Below are 21,101 nucleotides of genomic sequence, written 5' to 3'. Positions count from 1 at the left end.
AACTGCCCAGTGGGACATGTTCTCTTAGATATCTGAAAAATATCTCAAACTCAGCTTGTCCTAAACTGAAATTGTGAGATTTCCCTGCAAACCTTATACTCCTGCAGTGTTCCCAACTTCAATTAATGACACCACTATCGTCAAAATGGTTAAGAATCCACCTGCCGATGCAGGGGACACAGGTTCGATCCCTGGTCCGGGAAGATCCCACATGCCGCGGAGCAGCTAAGCCCATGCGCCACAACTACTGAAGCCTGCGTGCCTAGTGCCCGTGCTCCAAAACAAAGAAGCCACTGCAATGAGAAGCCTGCATGCAGCAACGAAGACCCAAAGCAGCCCAAAATATAAAGAAAGAAAACAAACAAACAAACTGGAGCAAGTTTTTCTTAAAAGCCCGAAAAAAAAAATTAAAATAATATTAAAATTAAAAAAAAAAAAAAAAAAACTGATACACAAGCCAGAAACCTGATGCCTTTCTTACCACCTAGACCCACCTACTCTCACTCAGTCCAGCCCTAAATCCTGGAACTTTCTCAACTCTATGCCCTTGTGCACACATTCATTCATTCATTTTCATTCCACAGCCATTTATTGAGCCCCACTACGTGCTAGGTCCAGTAGCTGAGGCTACAACCATGGACAGAGCAGACAGTGATCCTTGCCCTTATCGTATTGCCATGCACTGAAGTAAGCTGCCATCATTCTCCTCCTGGGACACCTCTCCCAACCCAGTGGTTCCGTCAGTATCCACTGCTGCTCTACTCAGACCAATTCTTCACACTGCAAAGAGGCCATTTGGAAATGTAAATTCTTGTGCTGAAAACTCTTCCCTGGATTCCTAGGAAATTCCTAGGACCTTACAATTTCCTGCATGGTCTGACCCCACCTGATTTTCTTTTCTTTTAAAATTTATTTTATTTTATTTATTTTTATTTTTGGCTGCGTTGAGTCTTCGTTGCTGTGTGCGGGCTTTCTCTAGTTGCGGCGAGCGGGGACTACTCCTCGTTGCGGTGCGCGGGCTTCTCATTGCGGTGGCTTCTCTTGTTGCCGAGCACGGGCTCTAGGCGCACGGGCTTCAGTAGTTGTGGCGCTCAGGCTCAGTAGTCGCGGCGCACGGGCTTAGTGGCTCCGCGGCATGTGGGATCTTCCCGGACCAGGGCTCGAACCCGTGTCCTCTGCATTGGCAGGTGGATTCTTAACCATTGTGCCACCAGGGAAGTCCCTCCACCTGCTTTTCTAGCCGTTTTTCCCACCAGTTCCAACCCCTCCCTGGGTCCCACCTCCTTTTTTAGTAGTTAATGCCTATCATCTTTCAGCTTGACTCAGTGTGTACTCAGGGAAGCCTTTCTGATCTCCATATTCAGGCAGACTTCCCTGGTCCCTGCCTTAGAGTTCCCTACACCATACTCTTCATATTTAGTTAGTGTTTGACTCTCACTTGAATACGTTGAGCAATCATTTTGCTCACTGTTATATTCTCTGAGCCTAGCGCAATTCTTGTCACATGGCAAACATCAATCTCTGTTAAATGAAGCAATAGATCAATGAGTCAACAGCCCGGCACTCACGTTTCTTCCTTCCTTTGCCTGTTGCTTCTGTGCTACTGATCGCAGTCATGCCTACTTCCTCTGGAACCATTCTTCTTCTTCTTCTTCTTCTTCTTCTTCTTCTTTTTTTTTAAACATTTATTTATTTATTTGGCCACGCTGGGTCTTAGCATTGGGGATCTATTTCCCTGACCAGGGATCAAAGCCAGGTGCCCTGCACTGGGAGCGTGGCGTCTTAGCCACTGGACCACCAGGGAAGTCCCCTGGAACCACTCTTTATCAATTGTCTTCTCTCTTCTCTTGCTTCTAATTCAACTTCTCCACTGACTCCTACCCTGCGATACACAATCACGTTCAAGTCTCTCCCGTCTTAAACACACATGTCCACACACACAACCACACAAACACCTTCTATCCTATAGTCCCATTAGTGGGCTTCCTTTCTTTCCATGGAGTAACTTGAATTAACATTCTAGGTTTATGGATTTCACTTCTCTGCCTCTTTCTCCTTAACTGCAACAATTCTTGTCCCCCCTAAAACTCCACAAGGTAAGTTTCTCAACAGCTCCTTTGTTAAAATTTTTTTAATTTTTAATATTGAAGTATAGTTGATTATAATGTTTCAGGTGTACAGCAAAGTGATTCAGTTATATATATATATATATACACACACATATATATATACACATACATATATGTGTATATATATATATATATATATATATATTCTTTTTCAGATTCTTTTCCATTAGCACGGTCTTGCTTTTTCTAGAATATGTAAGAGGGTGTTTGGTTTTGTTTTTAAAGGTGATGGGAACAGGGAACTCTACTCAATATTCTGTAATAACCTATACGGGAGAAGAATCTGAAAAAGAATGGATATATGTATAATTGAATCACTTTGCTATACACCTGAAACTAACACAACATTGTAAATCAACTATAACCCAATATAAAATTTAAAAATTAAATTAAACTTAAAAAAATAAAGGTGATGGGCAGGGCAGACATTCAAAATTAAAAGTCTATTAGAGGATCTTTGCCTTCCATTGTAAAAAAGCACCTGAAAGGTCTTCTTTATATATGGAAAATCCTAGAATCCAATAGAACAAAATTACCCCCAAATAAATCATTTCCTGTCTAGGGTCCCTTGGGCAGTCCTTGTGCTAAGAACCAGTTCCCTCACATTGAAAGCAATAACAGATATTTATTGCATAAATACAGGGTGGTTGACCATCGTTCTAAAAATATTTCCCACAAAACAATATGCTGCTGCCTGGGGAAAGTGTAATCATGATTATTGATTAATCAAACAATCTAAGATATTTACTGTACATATGTCATGTGAAAGAATTGTGCTGAGTGCTATCAAGGGTACAAAGAACTGAGAGACACGGGAATTCCTCCGAAGAGCGTACGGCACTTTGGGAGGACAGAGCGTGTACTCATAAAATGAATGATACAAGGAGATGCGTGTTAGGAACCCAGTGATTTGCACAGGTAATGTCTGTAGCATGAATTCAGAGAGAGAGAGAGAGAGAGAGAGATGAGGTTTTGTGTGTTTTGATAGTTAAAGAAAGAGACCTGAAAGGAAGATTTGAATGGGGTGTTGAAATACAGGAAAGTTTATGTGGAAGTGGCCTGTGATATGGAGGGAATTAAAGATTCTAGGATCTAGGGGACGTCCTGATACAGCAAACTGAGCCGTGTATGGGGTGAGGGTTTACAGACTTCACTTGGAGTCCTGGCCCTAGAGTTCAGTGGGAGTAGGCAGGGAATCTCAGTGTGCCCAGATCTGAAATTTCTCTCTCTGAGTAGATGGGTTCTTGAAAAGGTAGAAACACGGACCTTCAGCATGAAGCCCGTCTGTGCTGGAAAGCTTCATGGATGCCAGCTGGCACCCGTGCCCCGCTGCTGACCTGTGTCACATGCAAACAATAGTTTATGAAGGACATTGTCCTAGGCTGTCAAGGAGCTTGCAGCTTGCGCGTATCACCTCGGTAGGAGTGGGACACAGCAGCCCTGATGATTGCCAGCAGCCTGGGTTGGACACTCCAGGAGACAAAAGAGATATTGTCCTGCTCTTTTTTTTTTTCTTTCTTTTTTCTAACATTAGGGCCATAAACCCCACACTGTGTAATGGTCTGAAATCATAGACAAACCAAGCCTGGGGAGAAGCCATTCCAAGCTGCTGAGACATATGACCTGGTTTTGGAAAGAGTGATGAGATGGCCTCAGGCTGCTGCTCTCAAAGCACCGCGCCCGAGCGCTCTGGGGCCCGAGGGGAGGGAGGGGCGCTACTGGGGGGTGGAGCCACCTTCCCAAGGCGCTTGGCAGCCAGAGCCCTGGATGTCGTTAGACTCTTACAGCTCCTCTAATTTTTTTAAACTTCACCTTCTCCGTTTTTCATTTCTGGTCCTTTCCCTCCTTATCTCTTGTACCCCTGGAGGGAATGTTAAATAACGATTGAATAAGAGGTGAGGGGGATGGATTATGTTTTAACATCCACAGGGAAAGTGAGATTGGGAGGCATGGTTAAGAGACCGAGATGAGGGCAGGGAAACTACCAGCATCCCTTGCGCCAAGGGTGGACAGTCTCTCACAGGCTTGTGTGGCCACAAGGACCCTAAAGGGAGTCATCTGTCACTTGCTGCCCTCCCAGCGGATGCTGAGCCTGTCTAGAGGCTGAGCCTGATCTGCCCTCCTCCCGGGATGGACCCCTCCCATCACGGTAAGGGATGCGGGGAGGCAGCAACAAGCTTTGCCAAAGATGACAGAGAAGTTGGGGGTCTGCTCGGTCGGGGTTCCCTGGCACTGGGCATGACTCCACCTGGGAGTTCGGGGCTCCAGGGCTGGAGCATCTTGGCAGTCTCTGGTTAGACATCCAGCAATTTTCAGAAGCACCTCAGGGCAACTTTACTTCACTCTTTTCTCCCCATACCCTTGCCCTTATAAATGGTGCAACCGTGACATCTCAGATTCCGAAAGCACCTTAAATGACAAAAGGCTCTCCATTTTGCCTTTCGAATCTGTGATTGTTTGCCTTCTGCTTAAACGGTCATGGCAGGGAGCTTTCTAGAGACAGCTCATTCCATTGAAGTAAAGTCATGTGATAAGAATGTTCTCTCTTGCTGTGGTTTTTAAATCTTACGCCCTATGTCTTCCACCCATTAGTCCTAGCTCTGCCCTGTGAAGACTTACAAGATAAACTCACACATTTTTTTTTTCCTGCGTGCAGCTATCAGATCGTACTAAATTTTCTTTCGTCAGGGCAAATGCCTGGGAATACTCCTGCCATTTCTCCAAGCTGGGCGTCCAGACCCATCACTAGCCAGGCGTATCTCATCTGGGTGTGTGCCAGGTCACTGAGGCCCCTTGTGCTGTGTCCCACCTGGACTGTCCAACACCCTCAGGAAGTGAAGGATGTCTGCTTCTTCAAGGGCCCTCATCATGGATACAGCCTGGAGCTAGCTGGAGGATGGGGAAACTTCAGCCCACTCGTAACGCCTGTATCCCACTGTCAGCTCAAAACGCTGACTTTTAAAAAAATGGTGGTAAAGTACACATAACACAAAACCGAACATCTTAGCCGTTTTTAGTGTACAGTTCAGCGGCATCAAGTACAATGGTATTGTCATGCCACCATCACCACCATCCGTCTCCAGTACTCTTTCATCTTGCAACACTGAAACGCTGAACCCATTGAACAATAACTCCCCATCCCCTCCCCCCTCTCCAGCCCTTGGCAACCACAATTCTTTCTACCTTCTGTCTCTGTGAATCTGACTACCCTCGGTACCCCATGTACGTAGAATTATACAGTGTTTGTCCTTGAGTGATTGGTTTATTTCATGTAGTGTAGCATCTCCAAAGTTCTTTCAGATGGTAGCATGTGTCAGAATTTCATCCCTTTTTAAGGCTGAAAAAATCCTGTTGTCAATATATACTACATTCGGTTTATCGTTCATCCGTTGATGGACACTCGTGTTGCTTCCACCCCTTAGCTATTGTGAATAATGCTGCCATGAACACAGGTGTACAAATACCTCTTTGAATTCCTGTTTTCAGTTCTTTTGGGTATACATCCCCAAATGGAATTACAAACACTAACTTTATTTTTGCTGCTGGTTGACCTGATTTCCCCAACCCAGTGTTTGTGAATTTTACTTTTTGATCCCAAGGGAAAGACTTTCCTGTGGAACTCCCATCTCTACGAATTGTTCCATCATCTCAACCTGTTGAGGTAATTAAACCCATTTACATGAACTGTTTGCCATTTATGCCTAATTATGATACAGCACAACAGCGATGAACGCTTACATCATTCACTTCATGTCAGATTAACTTGCCAGTTCTGTGCCAAGGGCAAGGTTTGTTTCTCACAAAGCTTGGTCACCTGTTTCCAAATTATGTTGATTAACATAATTTAATGTTAATGTAGGATGTAGGAAGCAGCCCCAGCCTGGTGACATACTGTCTCTCCCACTTATTTCAACTCCCTCCCTTCCCACCTTTGCCTAATTCTTGGGAATCTCTGCACTCTTCTCTGAGCTTTCTTCCACATTCTCATTTTTTTTTCTTGAGAAATGCTTGGGATGGCCTCTGGCACACTGGCGTGGGGTAGCTCCAGCTTGTATGGTCCCCAGGAGGAGGCCGGAAGGGAAGTAGCTTCTCAGCAGTGTGGTACATAGAAACCTTGCGGGGTAAAGGTTTTAACAGAAGGAAAAAAATCCTACCAACACTAAGATTGCTAACTGTCCAGCAAAGGGGGCTGGGAAGAGGAAGGAGGCAGCCAACTTCTATCACGGTGATACCCATCAACTCCAAGAGCCAGAAATACAGGAATTTTGCATCCCTCAGCCCAGCCCCGCCTCCTGGCTCTACTCAACAGATCTCACCCTGCAGGGAAGGACCTGTCAGACCACGCGTATGATAATTTCGTTTCTATCTGTAGTCTGAAGTAACAGGTGATTTTATTTTATTTTGTTTGTTTTGCTTTTTTAAATTTAATTCTTATTTTATTTTAGAGTATAGTTGATTTACAATGTTGTGTAAGTTTCAGGTGTACAGCAAAGTGATTCAGCTTTACATATACATATAGCCATTCTTTTTCGGATTCTTTTCCCATATAGGTCATTACATAATATTGAGTAGAGTTTCCTGTGCTGTACAGTAAGTCCTTGTTGTTTATCTATTTTGTATATACTAGTGTGTATCTGTTAACCCTGAACTCTGGAGAAAACCGTAACTCGAAAAGATAAATGCATCCCGATGTTCACTGCAGCACTATTTACAGTAGCCAGCACATGGAAGCAACCTAAATGTCCATCGACAGAGGAATGGATAAAGAAGATGTGGTACATACATACAATGGAATATTACGCAGCCATAAAACAGGTGATTTTAAAGTATTTGGTATCCCTGGTCTGTCTGTTATATGGAACTGAGCAGGACCGTCAGCCAGAGAAGTGAAATATGGGAAGGAACAGCAGACACATTGGAAGAAAACATCTAATGATGAGTTTTAAATTTAGGCATAGTCCAGATGCATGCTGTCCTGGGTTCTCTATTTTTTTTTACTTAAAAAGCTCCCCCCAAACTTCATGGCTGAAAACAACACCTACTTTATTAGAGCTCGTGATTCAAGCCAAGTTCGGCCAGGAGATTCTTCTGTTGCAGGGGACATTGACAGAGGTCCCTGGGTGGTGTTCAGCAGGTGGATGGCCGGATCTGGGGGGGTTGAACCTGGCATGTCCTGGGCCTCAGTGGGGATGGTGTGTGTGTGGGGGGCTGGTTCCACCGGAACGGTCACCTGGAACTCCTACACGTGGCCTCTCCAGCATGGCAGTTTACCTTGATGAACCTCAAGGTAATCAGAGATCTTAAGTTATGGCTGGGGGCTCCAAGAAAGGGGTGTTCCAGTAAGTGATGTCTGAAGCTGCTGGCCTTCTATGACCCAACCTTGAAATCACCTAGTGTCACCTCTGTTGGTTGAAAGAGTCACAAGCCCACAGAGTTTCGGGAGCAGGAAACACAAAACCCTACCTTTTGTTGAGAAAAGGGTCAAAGAATTTGCAACCATGTGTTAAAGCTACCATATGTGTATATGTATATTTGAGTGCACGATGATAAAACCACACTGGTGTATGCAGTTGTTAACCACATGTACCCCACAAAATGCAGTGTTCAAAGGGTTCAGGGGTTTGAGAAGAGGAAGGAATCACATCCCCCCGGGGCATCGAGGTGCTGCGGACAAGGTACGGCATTTAAGCAGGCCCTGAAGCACAGGTACACGCGGTACATCACAGACAGAGATTGGGGCAGGGACTGTCCGAAACACATGAGCAGAGACACTGAGGCTGAACAAAAACCGAAAAAACAGTGACACTGGGAGAAAAGGCACCACAAGAGGCGGAAGGACAATGAGAGCGTGCTGCAGGCGGAGGTGACCTCGGGAGCATGGCGGTCCCCCGACATGTCACGCTGGCGAAGATCAAGAAGATTACGGTAGGAGGGGCAAGGGTTACAGAGCACGGGGCAGAGAACGTGCTACAGGATGGTGTAGACGCGAGGTGATTTTCTGAAGCGGAGAGAAAAGAGCTAGCAGAGCAGCAGTATTCAAGTTATAAAAGAGTAGGGGACTGGCTGGGGCGGGGGTCAAGATTCCTGGAGACTGAAGGGCTGGGAGTGGTGGCTTAAAGACTTCACCTTGAAAATAAGCAGGAGCTGTTTTCCTCAGGGTAACAGGGAAGGAAAGAAGTAGATTACTGATTAACAGATGTTGAAGTGAAGTAAAGGAGATGGATGACTTCAATCCTCCGAGTAAAGCAGGAGGTAAGTTCATTGACTGAAAGTAAAAAAAAAACACTGATGAGGATGTTAAAGATTTCCATGAAAATTTCTAAATAAATGAACACAAAATGGTTTTCATTTGGTTGGGTTTATTTTTGTTTTTTTGAATTTCTTAAAGTAGGCAGATAGGAATTGTACTAAATAATTGTACTAAAGAATTCAGTTTTGTTTATTTTTAATATTTCTCTGGAATACAAAAATAGGTCCACTGTAGGGAATTCCCTGGCAGTCCAGTGGTTAGGACTCTGCGCTTTCACTGCTGAGGTCACGGGTTCAATCCCTGGTCAGGGAACTAAGATCCCACAAGCTTCACAGCACTGCCCCCCCCCCCAAGAAAAGGTCCACTTTAGAAAATTTGAAAAATATAGAAATGTCAAAGAAATAAATGTCCACTATATACTCTACTATCATCCAAAGACAACTCTTAGGTGCTGGTTTGATTTGCAGTAGATCTATTATGCAGATAGTTCTGTTTTACAATACAAAATGCAAATATTTTACATATTTGAGATTCTATACATAAGACCATATATACTCTATACATGAGATCGTTTAGCTTCAGTAGTCTTTAAACACACCTTTAATATGGTAACCATGCTGTAGAGACACCATAATTTATTTAATTTACAATATTTTATTGAAGTATAGTTGATTTACAATGTTGTGTTAGTTTCTGGTGTACAGCAAAGGGATTCAGCGATACATATATACATTCTTTTTCATATTCTTTTCCATTATGGTTTATCACAGGATTCTGAATATGGTTCCCTGTGCTATACAGTAGGACCTTGTTGTTTATCCATTCTATATGTAATAGTTTGCATCTGCTAGTCCCAAACTCTGAATCCATCCCTCCCTCACACCCCCTCCTGCTTGGCAACCACAAGTCTATTCTCTATGTCTGTGAATCTGTTTCATAGAAGAGTTCATTTGTGTCATATTTTAGATTCCACATAAAAATATCATCTGGTATTTGTCTTTCTTTATCTCACCGACTTCACTCAGTATGATAATCTCTAGGTCCATCCACGTTGCTGCAGATGGCATTATTTCATTCTTTTTTAGAGATATCATAATTTATTTAACCATTCCTCTATTTTGGAATAGTTAGATTGTTCCTGACTCTTCATTATTTCGTATATAATATAGATATATATTGTTTATGAACAGCCTTCTCTATAAGTCTTTGTCTCCCTGATTATTTTTTCTTAGGACACATCACGGTGTCAGAGCACATAAACTCTTTCAAGGCTCTTGAAACCTACCCTCAAATTGTCTTTGCAAAAAGGGTGCACCAACTAGACTCTGGCCCACAGCAAGGTCGTCCCCTTAAAAAGAAATGCCACTCGGGAAAGCTCAGTTGCTTCTGGTAGTTGACATATTGGGACCTTTCTTCACTCTTCACGTTCTAAAGAATTAGGGTTCAGAAATGTGGCTTTTCCGAAACTCTGCCTTCCTCTCCAGGTTCCAGGTGCCTTCCAGCCCTGAGATTCCGGTCTTTCCACCATCATCACTGGCACCAGATTGCTCAACCCGCTCCGCCCAGTAAGAGAAGATGGAAAGTATTCCAGCGCTCTCTTTGTTGTAATAGTGGCTTTAAGAAGAAATAGGTGGGAAACGGTGTAGCTGGGACTGGGGTCTTGGAGCGGCAGCGAACAGCACAGAAGTGTGTACACACACACACACACACACGCACGCACGCAAGCACACACTCCCTCCCACCCCGCCTGCCGGGCGCTCGGGCGGGCTGGGAGGGGGAACCCGGGCGGGGAGCCGGAGGCGCCGCGAGGCGAGGCCGGGATGGGGGGGAGGCGGGGGCCGGGCGGCCCGGGGGGCGGAGTCAAGGGCGGGGGCTCCCCGGCCGCGCGCCCAGCGCCCCGCGCAGCCTGCAAGTTTGCTCGGCGATCTCGGGCGACTCTCGGGCTACCTGAACCGGCCACCACGTCAGCGCCACATCATCTGGGTTTTTTCTATTTGCAAGGAAACAGGAAAAGAAGGGCGAAGAAGCTCTCCGGAGCAGGCGGGCGGCGGGCCGGTCTGCGGCGCGGGCCTCGCGGCCGGGCGGCGGAGAAGATGCTGCAGTCCCTGGCCGGCAGCTCGTGCGTGCGCCTGGTGGAGCGGCACCGCTCGGCCTGGTGCTTCGGCTTCCTGGTGCTCGGCTACCTGCTCTACCTGGTCTTCGGCGCCGTGGTCTTCTCGTCGGTGGAGCTGCCCTACGAGGACCTGCTGCGCCAGGAGCTGCGCAAGCTGAAGCGGCGCTTCCTGGAGGAGCACGAGTGCCTGTCCGAGTCGCAGCTCGAGCAGTTCCTGGGCCGGGTGCTGGAGGCCAGCAACTATGGCGTGTCGGTGCTCAGCAACGCCTCGGGCAACTGGAACTGGGACTTCACCTCCGCGCTCTTCTTCGCCAGCACCGTGCTCTCCACCACAGGTAGGAGGCCCGCCCCGCGCCCCCGGCCCCGATCGGCCCCCTGATCCGCCCCCCGCCCCCGCCTTCCTCCTTCCATCCCCGGGCCCCTCCGGCTCTGATCACTGGGGACCGGCTCCGCGGCGCCGGAAGCCGGCGAGGTGGCCTCAGAGCGCGACTCGGGGGTGGCCTCCCGGAACTCTTAGATCGTGGTCCCTAACCCTTCGGCCTGGGCGGCTGCAGGGGTCCCTCGGGCTGCGGTTTTTAGTTCGCGACATCCTACACTGGACCGTCCTCTTGGAGTCGGTACCGTCCTGGCCAGCGCGCGGCGAGGCCGGGGCTGGTGGAAACTCTCTGGTGCTCCGGGGGCGCTCACCTCCCTCCCTCCCCCATCCCGTCCGGCCGAGGCTGCGGAACCGAAGGATAACGCGTTAAAGGGTCACCTTCCGGAGGGGGCCTCTCTTCGGATGATGCAGTGGTGTTTTCGGCTCTTTTCTGTCGTGGGGGCCGTTTTCGGGTTAGCCGAGTGACAGCGCTCTGCTCATCGCAGGTGACCTTTGAGCGCACAGGCCGATCCGGTTTCTTTTCGGAGCGGGAGGAGGTTTGAGGGAAGGGAGCATCCGATTGCCCGTGAACCGGCAAAATGGGGGCACCCTGATTCAGCATTTTTTTTCAACTTTCCGTGTGCGAGGCCACCCTTCAACTCCTAGGCGCCACTTCGCTCGCACCGCTCACCCGGCCACCCGGCAGGACGTTCACGGATGGAGGATGTCCTGGGGGCGGGAGGAGGCCGGCCCCACGCCCCAGGGCGCAGAAACTATGCCAGATTGGACGGAGCAGGCTAAGTTGTCCCAGCAGTGGCCAAGTGAGGCACGTATACACCTGAGGGGCAGGTATTATCCATTGGGCTCTGGACCCTGGCAAGTGGTCTCAGAGAGCATCCGGCGCGCCGTCCCGCCTCTATCCATGAGGTCAGTTCTTAGAACAGCCCATCTTGGCTTCCACAAGGTCACACGCTTCCCAGTTGCCGGTGTCGTCCTGGAACCTGGGCCTCGTGATTTCCCTGCCAGGACGTGCAGTACACCATCCCCCCACCTTTACAGGTGAATCAACTTGGGTTTCTCGGATTCTGCCTTCTCCCCGTCGCCTCCCAGGGATTAGTTCTTTATAATCCCCTTGGGTTAAACCCAGTTCTGCTAATTATTTGGTAATGAGTAATGGTCTACTATCCAGCTTTCATGTAATACGGTGACTCAAGTGTGGGGTGAATTACTAAACTGACAGGAGTCTGCCCTGCAATAAACAGAAGTAGAATTCTACTTTGTATTGTGACGTTTTCTAAAAGTAGCCTTAAGACAGACCTGTTATCTTACTTTTTAACTTTTCCAACGCTGCTCTTTCGTTTTTGTTCTCCTGACCAGTCCCGCTTTCACTGTGTTTACCTCACTCTGTTCCTTAGATCCTTTAGAACTCACCTTGTCTTTCCTTTGGAGTATGTTTGTGCTAAATCGGGAATCATTTTTTCTCTGCAGAAGTAAGTGGTTTCACTGAGCTGCAGAAGGTCTACAGCTAGGTCACAATGTTGGGTAAATATTATGGAGAATGATGATAAGTTTTAGTACTTTCTAAATAACGGTACTTCAAAGATGGAACAGGAGTAAGAACTGTATTATGAGGAAAAGAACAGGTTTACTGCTCCTGGGTGGGATTTTCCATCACTGATGCAGCTCTTGTATAATCTCAACATCAGATGCACCTAATTAAATGTCAAAAATACTAGTTTACATCTTGAACAGACAGTTCTTTCCCAGATTCCCTCCCTCCCTTTTTGCAACTAGAAAAATCTGCAGTTCTTGTTAAAAAAAAAAAAAAAAGGTGGGGAAAGATGTCTTATTATTGGTATTCGGATTGCATTGTAGTTCCTAAGAAAGTGTGCATTCAGGCAAAACAAGAGTTCATTTAGGAAATCAGTGCAAGGGAGCACTTAAGGATAAACTAGATGAAAAACATTTGCTTCTTGGTTTGTAAAATTAGCAAATCAGTGAATTCTTGTCATTGATAGAATAGAATTTATTGATTCAAATAGAATGTTAATAAAAATGTAGAATTTTATTCTAAATCATAGATACTCTTTTTTCGGTATTATATTGACCCATCCTGTGACATGTTTGATGTTCCATGTGTTACTGGTTTTGTGGCAGAGGGTCAGGTAATTTTAGGGTCAATCTAGTGTACTTCATTCCTAGAAAAATATTTTCTGGAAAAGTACCAGGCAACTCAAATGAATTGGAATCGTGGTTTATGCTTCTCTTCAGGTAGATATTAGACACGCTGTAATTTTTTTTCTTTTTGAATTTTATTTATTTTTGTACATAGCAGGTTCTTATTAGTTATCCATTTTATACATATTAGTGTATATATGTCAATCCCAATCTCCCAATTCATCACCCCCCCACCCCCCGCCAGCTGTAATTTTTTAAAAACTCTTCTACCACGGATGATGGCAACTCACTGAGATAATTGTCACCCTGTCAATCAGTGCAGTCAACCCCTGGCTTGGCCAGAATGGTAACAATGGGGGTTACAAAGTTGCGGTTCTTGGTAGTCACCATCGTAACACAGGAACACGAACTCACTGATGGCAGAATCTTCTCCCAGAAAGTACAAGCTTCCATTTCTGGAACGAACTGGGTAAAGTCTTCCTTCATGGTCTGTTTGGAAGAAGCCTTAAGTTGGTAATTCAGCAATGTTCTCTTCATTCTTTGCTCTGCCAAGGACTCTGAATTATTTCCAGCAAATAATTGAACATCTCTTTACTTCTTGATTATAAAAAGATCTAGAGCAACATCTACATGGAAATCGCGAGCATGGAAGAAATTGCAGTCCACTTTTACCTTTTCAGAGGGCAGGGCTGTATGAAAATAAAAGGAGGTTATTATACATGTGGGTATTTCCCACATAACTGTGATTTTTTTTTTCAAGGATTAAAGAAATAATATCTAGGTGACACTTGGAGAGTAAGAAATAATTTTTCTTCAGTAGCCCTATAAAATGGTGAGCAATCTCATTCATTTTTAAGAACAGTTTGTCCAAAAACGGGTATGAATTTCATGTACAATATTCTGAGCAAAAGCCAAATACAAAAAAGTATTTGTCTGTAATTACATTTATGTGACGTTCTAGAATAAACAAAATTAACATCTAGTGAAATATACAGTGGAAGAGAGGTAAGGACTAGGGGATAATTCTGAATGAGGAATGAGCACAAAAGTAATTTCTGGGGTGATGGAAGTAACCTGCTTATTGGTAGGACTGTAGTTGACACCGGTGTATGAATTTATCCAGATACATTGAATTTTGAACTTTGGATTTGTACATTTGACCATGCGTAAATTTTACCTAAAATCAGGGAACCATAAACAACAACAATATGATATGTGTAAAAATGATTACTACAGGGCTTCCCTGGTGGCGCAGTGGTTGAGAGTCCGCCTGCCGATGCAGGGTACACGGGTTCGTGCCCCGGTCCGGGAAGATCCCACATGCCGCGGAGCGGCTGGGCCCGTGAGCCATGGCCGCTGAGCCTGCGCGTCCGGAGCCTGTGCTCCGCAACGGGAGAGGCCGCAACAGTGAGAGGCCCGCGTACCGCAAAAAAAAAAAGATTACTACAGACATCTAGAGGGTAGTTACTAATAAAATGGCAGGACGGAGTGTTATTCTGGAAGGTCTCATATGTGTCTTCTCAGTTACTAGTGTGTTACATTTTGTAATTTAGATGCTGTTTAGATAGTTGTCTTTATAATAATTTTTAAATATACAAATATGTTTGATATGCTATTCTGTACATAAATTTCAGTACTTAACACAAGGTTAAAAGTTTATATGGAGTGAAAAGGTTTTGCTGATAACCGTGCTGATTTTTATTTAATTTAATTAATTAATTTATTTATTTTGCGGTACGCGGGCCTCTCACTGCTGTGGCCTCTCCCGTTACGGAGAACAGGCTCCGGACGCACAGGCTCAGCGGCCATGGCTCACGGGCCCAGCCGCTCCGCAGCATGTGGGATCTTCCCGGACTGGGGCACGAACCCGTGTCGCCTGCATTGGCAGGCGGACTCTCAACCACTGGGCCACCAGGGAAGCCCTATGCTAGTTTTTGAAAAAGAAGAACCGAGGGGTATGTTCAACCCAGGCTCCTGATTTGCCCCTCCCCCCAGTGTCTCCCCTTTGGTAGCCATGGGTTTGTTTTCAGGATCTGTGAGTCTGTTTCTGCTTTATAAATAAGTTCATTTGTGTCGTTTTTTAAATGGGATTCCACATATGAGTGATATCGAGTGACGTTTGTCTTTGACTTGCTTCACATAGCATGATGATCTCCAGGTCCATCCGTGTTGCTGCAAATGGCAAGATTTGCTGCTTTTTAATGGCCAACTAATATTCCATTTGTAAGCAAGACTTAAACACAGACTTAGAACTGTAAAACTCCTCAAAAAACATAAGGAAAACTTCTTGGACATTGGTCGTGGCAATAGTTTTTGGATTTCACCTGAAAATCACAGGTAGCAAAGCCCAAAATACAAAAGTGGGACTACACCAAACTCAAAAGCTTCTACACAAAGGAAATAATCAACATATATTCTCTTTATCAGGGTGAAATCCTCTTCTATTAAGTGTTTATTGAGCATTTTTACTATGAAAGAGTTTTGCTTGTTGACAAATGCTTTTTCTCTAATGACATAATTTTGTGCTTTTTAACTTTCTACCTTTAATATGCTATAATATATTACTTAATTATATTAATTAAACTAATTTTGTATTTCTGGGATTAATAATAATAAAAAAAGAACAGTTTGTCATGTCTGTTTACTACATATTTGCTTCATATTCATCTCCCTAAGCAAGGCTCTATCATGATGGTGGATGGGGAAAATATACAGTTTTTGTATGTATATGTGATTAAAGCTGCCACGACCTTTGCTGCTTTACGAGTATGGGGTCCACACGATTGCTCAGTCCCCGTTTCCATGCTGCCTTGTCCCTCGTTATGAAGAGCTGTTTTAAGACTCTTATTTAAAGCGCCCAGAAAAGGAACTTAATTTGGCTTATTTTCTAATGGCCTTTGTGTTAGTCAGGTCGGCAGCATTGGCAGTTTTCAAAAAAAGAGGGTGGGAAAAGGTAATGGGAGGTGCCTGATGGATCCTTAGTTTTCAGATTATTTTCAGAAGGAGAAGTGTATTTTCACCAACAACAGATATTTATTGAGCTCTTAGAATAGAATAGGGGTGGGTGAACTATGGCTTCAGGGTCAAATCTGACCCACCACCTATTTTTGTGTGTCCCAAGCTAAGAATGGTTTTTATATCTTCAAATAGCTGAAAAGAAGTCAAAAGGAAAACAGTACTTCCTGACACATTAAAGTTTTTTGGAAGTGACATTTCAGCGTCCATGAACGAATTTTATTGCTGTACAGCCGCACACCCATCTGCTTCTGTATCATGGTTGCTTTCCACGTCCAATGGCAGAGCTGAGAGTTGTGACAGAAACTAGAGGCCCATGTGCCCTAAAATATTAACTGTCTGGCCTTTTGTAGAAGAAGTTTGCCAACCCCTCCTTAAAATGATGTTTGGAAGGAACTCTAAGTCAGAGGAGTTCTAAGTGCCTTACTTCCTTTTGGAAAACTTTCTGGAAGACAGTTTAGCTCCCTCAGGTTTCTTTGTGCTGTTTTTTTAAGTGGTTTGCAACATTTAAATTATGCACTGCCACCCATAGCTGCTTCCAGAACAAATGATTGTTTATTATAGGATGTGTCACTAGTTTTTGGTCAAATCTGTGACGCACTGCTTTTTTTCTTTTTTTTTTTAATGGTGACAGAGCTACACTTCATGTTGGGATTACCTTATCTAAAATGTGCAGTAAATACTATATTATATCTGGAGCAGAAATGACAACAAGGAAGGAAATTCCACCAGAAGCAAACAAGCAAACTCTATCAGCCAGAAGAGAGATCTGACATCCCACGTGCAGAAGTTTGCGCTGTTTATTCACAGGAGAGCCTTTGGTCTTGATTTTGAGCCTTTACATTTAATTCTAACAAATTCAATGATCTGGTTTTCAAGCCCCTAAAAAATGAAAAAAGGAAAGGCGCAGCTCCAGGCAAACGTTAAGAGAAAGGTCATGAAAAGACACATACCTTAAAAACCAGGGAAATAAAATGATACTGTGTGCCAGGCAGTATTTCCATATATTACCTTCTGTGTATTGCCAGGAAGTGATGAGGTGTAGGTGTCATTATCCTAACTTTACAGAGGCTGGGACGGAAGTTTTGCTTGAGTGACTTCTCTAACTGGGTCACAGAGCTAGAAGTGACTGGCCTTGATTTAAATCCAGACGTGTCTGAATTAAGAACTTGAGTTTTACCTAGTGTCTGGGCATAGGGGGTTGTTTTGGGATGACTCCTGTCCCCCAGATTCAGATGTTGAAGTCCTCACCCCAGTACTTCAACATGTGACTATATACTTGGAGGTAGGACCTTTGAAGAGGTGATTAAGTTAAAATGAGGACCCAGTGAGAATGTGGCCATCTGCAAGCCAAGGAGAGAGGCCTCGGAAGAAACCAACCCCGCAGACACCTTGATCTTGGACTTCCAGCCTCCAGAACTGGGAGAAAATAAATTTCTTTGTTCAAGTCACCCAGTCACTTTGTAATGGCAGCCCCAGCAAACTAATACAGAATTACTCAGGTAATTATTTTTTAGTTGTACAAATAACCCCTCCACCCCTCCCCAAAAAATATAGGAGCACAAACATAATTTTTAAGGTCTTTACTGTTGTAACCAACAATTTCGTTTGCCTGGGTTGGGTTGGACATCCTTGTTTTAGAACAGTCTAGTAAGTGATACAATTGAAATATATTGAAGTGATCATTGAAATACCGAGAACAATACTTCAACATGCTTCTGTTTAAGAAAACACAGATGTGTGTGATAAATTCTAGAAACATTTCCATCCAATGATGATCAAAGAGTAGATATCAGTGTTTAATGTGCAAACCCATACCTGTGTTTAGAACATCAGTTCTTTGGTATTTTGAATGTTTTTTTTTTTCCCAAGACTATAAATATGCTGTTATCTGTGCCTGTTTTATGGCACCTGGGACATACTGTACTGTTATAAATGAATGTATCTTGAAAGAAAGTATGTGTTGCTTTTGTGATACAACTGTAAGTCTTGTCCAGAATACAATCTCCAATTATCCCAGTAGCGTAGGGGGAAGCCTGGTGCCTTTCAGGACAAGTTTTTACGGCACTGCTGGTCGTTGGGGCAGAGCACCAACGTGGAGGAGTAGAGTGCTGGAAGTTTGGAGCAAGTGGAATTGCTAATGCTCAACCCTTTTAACCCATACCAATGTCCAGCTCACGTGGGTCAACTTACTACAAGCTGGCTTCAGGCACAGAGACGGTGTCTACACCGTACACTCTCCTTGGCATAGTTAGAGTGCCCTGTGCTCGATTTTATTCTTAAGAGATGTCATCATTCGATCCCAACTGTGGCCAAATCTATGAAAGACTGAGATGCTTTGCTTCTCCGTTAACTGGTGTGTGATCATACCGCCTCTTACCGGCACGAGACAAAGGCTGTCTCTCTATTGAAAAGCGGGCAACTTCAGAGGCGTCGTCTTCACCGCCATGATGTTTCTTTCTCTCTCCTTCACTCAGTTGGTGCTCTGACTTGCTTTGTTCCTTCTGGGTAGATTCCTTGTCCTCAGAGTTTGTGGCCACTCTCTGTCGGGGCAGGGCTGTGCCCCTGACCAGAGGTCAAAATGAAGAAAGTGGGGTGGGGAGTTGCTGGCTTTCTTATTCCACACTTTCAACAAATAAAAACTATATTCTGTAGTTTTCAAGGAATATGCCGTCCTTTTGCTTGACTCGCATGGGTTTCTCTGCTCTTTTCCAATAAGTTTCTTTGTTTTGATTGTTCATTTTAAATCTGGATGATGGAGGTGTAATTTCGTACGGGAAAATATATCCTTTTTAAGGATACATCTGTATGAATTTTCCCACCAGCATCATCAAGATAGAGAATATATCCATCACCCTACAAGGTTTCTTCATGCTCTTTTCTTGTCACTTTCTTCTACCCAAAGTCAGAAACTGACGAGTACTTTGCTGTAGCTTTTCTAGAATGTCATATAAATGAAATGATATGGTATGCAAAAAAAAAAAGAAGAAGGGGGGTTGGAGGTATAGAGGGGCTGTATCTGAAAGGGCTGTGTGATTCTCTCCCTGAGCATGAATCAGACCAGCAGGGGTTGTCTGTTATTTTCTAGGCGTGTTCATGTTTCTGCTCTTGAACTGGTAAAACAGTATCAATTCTTATATTAAAGAGATTAATTGGGTTATGTTAGACATGGGCAGTGTTTTTTTGTTTTTTTTGCGGTACGCGGGCCTCTCACTGTTGTGGCCTCTAGCGTTGCGGCGCACAGGTTCCGGACGCGTAGGCTCAGCGGCCATGGCCCACGGGCCCACGCGCCCAGCCGCTCCGCGGCATGGGGGATCTTCTCAGATCGGGACGCGAACCTGTGTCCCCTGCATCGGCAGGCGGACTCTCAATCACTGCGCCACCAGGGAAGCCCCGGGCAGTGTTTTTTAATTGGCTCCCATATGCTCAATCCCAGATCAGAGTCTGACTGTTTGCATTGGCTCCTCGGGCTCAGGTCGACTTGCTCTGTGAAAGCAAAGCCTGCCCTCTGAAGACTGGGCGGATTGATACCTGGTGATGAGCTTTAGGCAGGAAGCTCCCGGGGAACTCAGAGACCCCGTTCATGCCGTGTCCGTATAACCCTGGCTAATGGGTGCAGAGCAGAGACAGCAAAAGCACACAGAATAAAAGACGCTAGTTTTCCTTTGCCTTGAATGTGGTCCATAGATTGCACGTGAGAATAAGCGTTGGCGGCTCTGATGATAATGTCCGGCCCTTGTTACTGCTTTGGTGGCACCGTGACCCGGGTCAAGCTGTTTAGTCAAGTCGCTGCCTCAGTCCCCTTTCCACTCAGCTTTATGGAAGCCTCCTGCGGTTTATTCAGACCCTGGTTTTCATTGTTTGGTCCGCAGCACAGTCTGATCAGTGAGCCTTCTGCCTGAGGGCTCCCATAAGGCCTTGTGCACTCCCTTATGTTGGAACAGTCCATTCTAATGTTACAGCACTTACCACCTTGTACTGACATCATTTGTTTTCCTATCTGACCTCTCCCAAGAGCGGCCCTGAGTCTGAGCACATTCTCAGCCTCCCTTCCCATCCCCAGCACCCAGTAGGTCCTCATTAAGTGCAATTTAAGGCACGTATCTTCACACTTGGGAATCTGTTTCCTCTTCTGGAAAATGAGGAAGGTTCTAAAGATGTTCTTCATTTTCAGGAGGCCTTTAGATATAATTCCATTGCCTTGATGAAGAGACAGAGGCCCAAATTGCTTTAATAACTTTTGAAGTTATTCATGTTGTCCACTGAAAAATTTTGCACAACCTAAAAGTTGAGAATTTTGTTTTATTCGGCGGACATTCTGAGGACTTCAAGCTTGGGACACAGCATCTCAGATAACTCTGAGGGACTGCTCCGAAAAGGCATAGGGGGAGCCAGGATATAGAGGAGTTTTTGCAACAGAGACCAGGTAGTCAAAACATCAAGAGGTTACTGTTCATTAAGGAAAACCGGACCTCTCAAGTTAAGGAATTTAGTGCTTTTCTCTGTAGGGGAAGATGCAAAGTCTGGGCTCATTGAATTCATGCCTTTGATACGCACGTCAGCTATGTGAGGCCAGTGTCCTGTGCTTCTAATCCTGAGTCTCGGGATGCGCGATCAGGCGGCTGTAATGTGAAGGCTCGACGGCTGCAGCATTGTTTACTGATGTATAGCAGGCAATATTTTTATTCACAGTATAAAAGCAGGTGTAGCTGAGTGCCTCCTGTCCACTCAGTGCCCAGTGAAGGGTCCTAGGTGATCTCAAGGAAGGACGAAGGGATTCTTAAGCCAGTGTTGATTGGGCCCTTGGGGATCTTGCCTTCCTGGATGTGTCCATCTAGGAGGGGGAGAGATGCAGGAAACAAGATAACTAAGTTAAGTGCATAGTACGTACCATGGGGATAAATCTCCTAAGGAGAAACTTCCTGCGGCGAAGGGAACCAAGGAGCTAGGGAGCAGGTATTAGTGTGTGCTCGGGGCAGGGTGGGGTCCAGGAGGGGGGTGGTCTTTGATGAGGAAGCCAAAAGAGGCCTTCCTGAGGAGATGGCATTTGAGTAAAGAGCT

At 45.1% G+C, this 21,101-nt stretch overlaps 1 protein-coding gene across 1 annotated transcript in view; it reads left to right on the top strand.

Moving 5' to 3' along the window:
- The first annotated feature begins 10,267 nt into the window (after positions 1-10,267).
- KCNK1 (potassium two pore domain channel subfamily K member 1) overlaps positions 10,268-21,101 on the top strand; it is a 50,822-nt gene continuing 39,988 nt past the window's right edge. The window contains exon 1 of the mRNA XM_060033783.1: positions 10,268-10,827. Within this exon, the coding sequence (XP_059889766.1) occupies positions 10,473-10,827 (355 nt within the window). The 5' untranslated portion in view covers positions 10,268-10,472. The remainder of the gene's footprint in view (positions 10,828-21,101) is intronic.

Source organism: Delphinus delphis, chromosome 16 (assembly GCF_949987515.2).
Source record: "Delphinus delphis chromosome 16, mDelDel1.2, whole genome shotgun sequence".
Lineage (NCBI taxonomy): Eukaryota > Metazoa > Chordata > Mammalia > Artiodactyla > Delphinidae > Delphinus > Delphinus delphis.
This window is presented reverse-complemented; position numbering and strand designations above follow the sequence as displayed.